The sequence below is a fragment of the Silene latifolia genome, chromosome Y (genome assembly GCF_048544455.1).
Source record: "Silene latifolia isolate original U9 population chromosome Y, ASM4854445v1, whole genome shotgun sequence".
In the NCBI taxonomy this organism is placed as follows: domain Eukaryota; kingdom Viridiplantae; phylum Streptophyta; class Magnoliopsida; order Caryophyllales; family Caryophyllaceae; genus Silene; species Silene latifolia.
The window spans coordinates 58503748-58507260 of record NC_133538.1 but is presented as its reverse complement, the minus strand read 5'-3'; the positions used below and the strand labels follow the sequence as shown (position 1 = coordinate 58507260).

The 3513-nt window shown below is 38.3% G+C and overlaps 1 protein-coding gene across 1 annotated transcript; it reads left to right on the top strand.

Annotated features, from left to right (window-relative positions):
• The first annotated feature begins 645 nt into the window (after positions 1 to 645).
• On the top strand, positions 646 to 1266 carry LOC141628134 (uncharacterized). The gene is made up of 2 exons (XM_074441312.1): positions 646 to 765; positions 886 to 1266. Exons 1-2 carry the CDS (start codon positions 646 to 648, stop codon positions 1264 to 1266), a joined length of 501 nt encoding a protein of 166 aa, XP_074297413.1.
• The last annotated feature ends 2247 nt before the right edge of the window (positions 1267 to 3513 follow it).

The following is a 3513-nucleotide window of genomic DNA, read 5'->3' as shown; positions in this document are numbered from 1 at the left end:
GTTATTATATCGACTAAAAGTTTCTATCACATGTTTGCATTGTTTTGTTAGTTTTTGATTGTTGGCCACTATCTTAGATTAAATTTGTTAATTCACTTTTATAAGTCTAGAGACAAGAAATTGACTTAGACTAAGCATGTTTTAGTAGACGACCTAGCCATAGTGAGAGCTCGTTAGGACCCATTCTATGGTTGACAATAAGGCTGGGAGGTGGTTGTCTTTAAGCCTAAACAATTAACGATATTATTAACTCCTATGTTTAATTTGAGCATTTATATAATTTGCATGTGTGACCCGACCTCCCTAGACTCTTCCCTTTTATTATTGTTTCATAAACCCAAATAAACCAATCGATAACCGACCTTGATAGAATTCACCCCACAATAACTTGTATATCAAACTCCCGTCTCCTTGTGTTCGACCCATATTACTACATTCATTTGTGTCTAGGATATTTAATCATCTTTGATTAGGTTGGGACATCCTATCACATTTCATCCAGCAACGGATGGTCTGACCGAAAGGACTTTTCAGACACTGGAGGATACGTTGAGAGCCTGTGTGATGGAGTTTGGCGGATCATTAGAGGAGAGGTTTGATTTGATCTAGTTTTCCTATAATAATAGTTACCATGCTAGCATTGGCATGGCACCTTTTGGAGCATTATATTGGAGGAAATGTAGGAGTCCAGTTTGTTGGGATGATAAGGCTGATGTAGTGGTGTTGGGACCTGAAATGATTCAGGAGACGGTGGAGCAAGTACAAGTAATTCGATAAAAGATGAGAGCTGCGCAGGATAGATAGAAGAGTTATGCAGATTTGAAGAGAAGTGAGATAGAATTTGCGGTAGGAGACAAGGTGTTGCTAAAAGTGTCTCCTATGAAGGGTGTGATGAGGTTTGGGAAGAGAGGTAAGCTAAATCAGAAGTTTATTGGACCATATGAGATGTTAGACAGAGTTGGAGAGGTAGCTTATCGATTAGCATTACCTCCAGCTTTGGATAAGGTTCATAATGTGTTTCATGTTTCACAACTAAGGAAGTATGTGAGTAATCCTACTCATGTATTGGAGCCTGAGCATATGGAAATAGATGAGCAAATGTCCTATGTTGAAGTGCCTAAGGAAATCTTGGACAGGAAGGTGAGAAAGACTCGGAATGGAGAGACAGCTTTGGTGAAGGTTTTATGGACAAATCATAATGTGGAGGAAGCTACGTGGGAAGCTGAAGCTGCTTTGAGGGATAAGTACCCTAATCTTTTTGTTTAAATTAGTTGCTTACGGCGTTTTATTGCATTTTGATGGTAAGTTTAATAATTAAGTGTGTTTAAACAAATTTGATGTTGAGTTATGATTCGAATTTTTATTAAGCCAATTGGGATTTATTCGGCCAGTTTGAGTACTTTGAGTGAACATCGGGACGAAGTTCTATTTAAGGTGGGAAAACTGTAATACCTCATATTTTAATGACATTTATAATTATGAATTGAGCATTTAATAGTTATAATGATAATTATAATTAGTGGATTGTGTGTGAGACGGAATAAAATAATAAATTAACGGGTGAGTCGGGAATTGATGTTGGGCAGTGTATAGCCATGTAATTTGGGCGTATGATGCTCTTGTTGTGCAGATAATAATAATACTAATACTAATAATAAGAATAATGAATATTATATTAGGAAGTTTTCTAGCTGCTTCCCTACAACTCAACCTACCACTATAAATCGATGAAGGGAGCCTCACCATATAACCTTATTCACTCATAAACACAATAAAATTAACAAAAGAGGAGAAAAGGAGATCTAGAGGAAAGGAGAAGGAAAACTAGAGCAATTATCGTCTCAAAGGTAAGACCTTCTTAAAAATAATTAAACTCGTATTTTCTATTCGTTTTAATCGTGTCCTAGAACAAGCGTCTGACCACCGTTGAATGTGACTCTTACCCTAGTGCTGTCGTGGACCACCGTGACCTAGTCGGACCTACCTTTGACCGTCATTGACCGACCTAGGGCTGATTTGAAGAGTTCTTGTTGTGGTTGTGCCGAGAGGAGTAACACGCGTTTTGAACCCTTGTTTGGACCCGTCTTGACCTGGGTTGGGTTGGGATGGTTGCTGGTGGTTGGGTCGACCTTAGTGGTGGCACCAGGGTGGTTAAAGGTGGTAGCTTGGGTGGGTGGTTTCCGGAGTTGCAAAACGGATGGTGTTTGTGGCGGTATTGTTTTAAAACCTTACATGGGGGTTTGGTTAGGGTGTCTTGACCGTGGTGTTGCCTCGACGGGGAAGGGATACCGCCACTAGAGCCACCATGAGTCAGAGGTGACCATGGTGGGTGACAGGCTAAATCGCACACCTATCAAAGATAAACCAACTGGCCTAAACTAATGACTAAAGGAAGTCGGAATCGTATCCACAGGGAGACAATTTTATTCTATTTGCTAACTAATGTCCGTCTAAGTAACAAATTGGGGGTTTTTTTGTTTGAATTACTAAACTATGAGAAATGAAGGAAAGATAAAAGAGTCTAAAATAAAAATATAAGGAGAAATAGCTACGCATATTCGGAATAGCAACGATAACAATAGTAGGGAATAAAATAAAATTAAACACGATAAAGATCTTGAAATAACAATTAAACATAAACTAATACTAATAGTAAAAGGAAGAAATGAATAAGGCTAAGAGAATTAAATGGGAAACAAAGAGGAAATTGATTACTGAAATTAAGGAATGAATTACAAGTTTCCAGATCCGAAAGTTTAGGCAAAAGCAACATAGGAGAAAGTTTAACAGTAAAAAAGAGATAACCTAATTATGAGATTAAAGTTCTCTTAAGTACTGACAACTAAAAGATTAACTAATGGGCCGAGATTAACAATTCAAAAATATCGGTCATAATAGAAAGCAGTTGATCGACCACTAATGTAGTCGATCGACTAAATAGAAGGAAAATAGGACTTCAATCACCAAAAAGTCGATCAACCAAAAAGGGCCATTTTAGATACCTCATTTTTGCACCTCCCGTAAGCCACCCAGTGATGATTGGGCCGCATGTTTGGTACGCTGAACGATTTATGACAATTTTTTAAGTTTATCATCAAGTGATAGCTTAAATACTTGTGTCTACCCCTTGGTCGTCATCTACGCGCCGTTACGGTCGTTTTGACAGTAATTAGAGTTCATTTGGAGTCCAGGTAAAAAACCGTCTTCATTTTCTAATAAACCGTCTAAAATGCCAAGTCAGAATGTTCTGGAATGTTCCGGATATTTCTATTCCATATTTCAATCTTTTAATCTTTTGGCAAAATATATCCCGAAATTATATTTTAAACAATAAGGAAGTTGAGATCTACAACAATTCCGTAACAGAAACGCGGAAAATCTTTCTTCCGTAGGAGGAAACTCCTGGGGAAAGGACGCAGCACCTGCTGCGCCTCTTCCAAGAGCCGCAGTGGCTGCTGCGCATCTTCCCCAGCTCCTTTCTGCGTATTTTAAGATCTTTTCGAGATTTATTTC

Bases quoted from the DNA above. Each gene is read 5' to 3' on its own strand.
- LOC141628134 (XM_074441312.1), top strand. From the start codon at position 646: ATGGCACCTTTTGGAGCATTATATTGGAGGAAATGTAGGAGTCCAGTT. The intron at 766-885 runs GTAATTCGATAA...TCTCCTATGAAG, and splicing joins AGACGGTGGAGCAAGTACAA to GGTGTGATGAGGTTTGGGAA.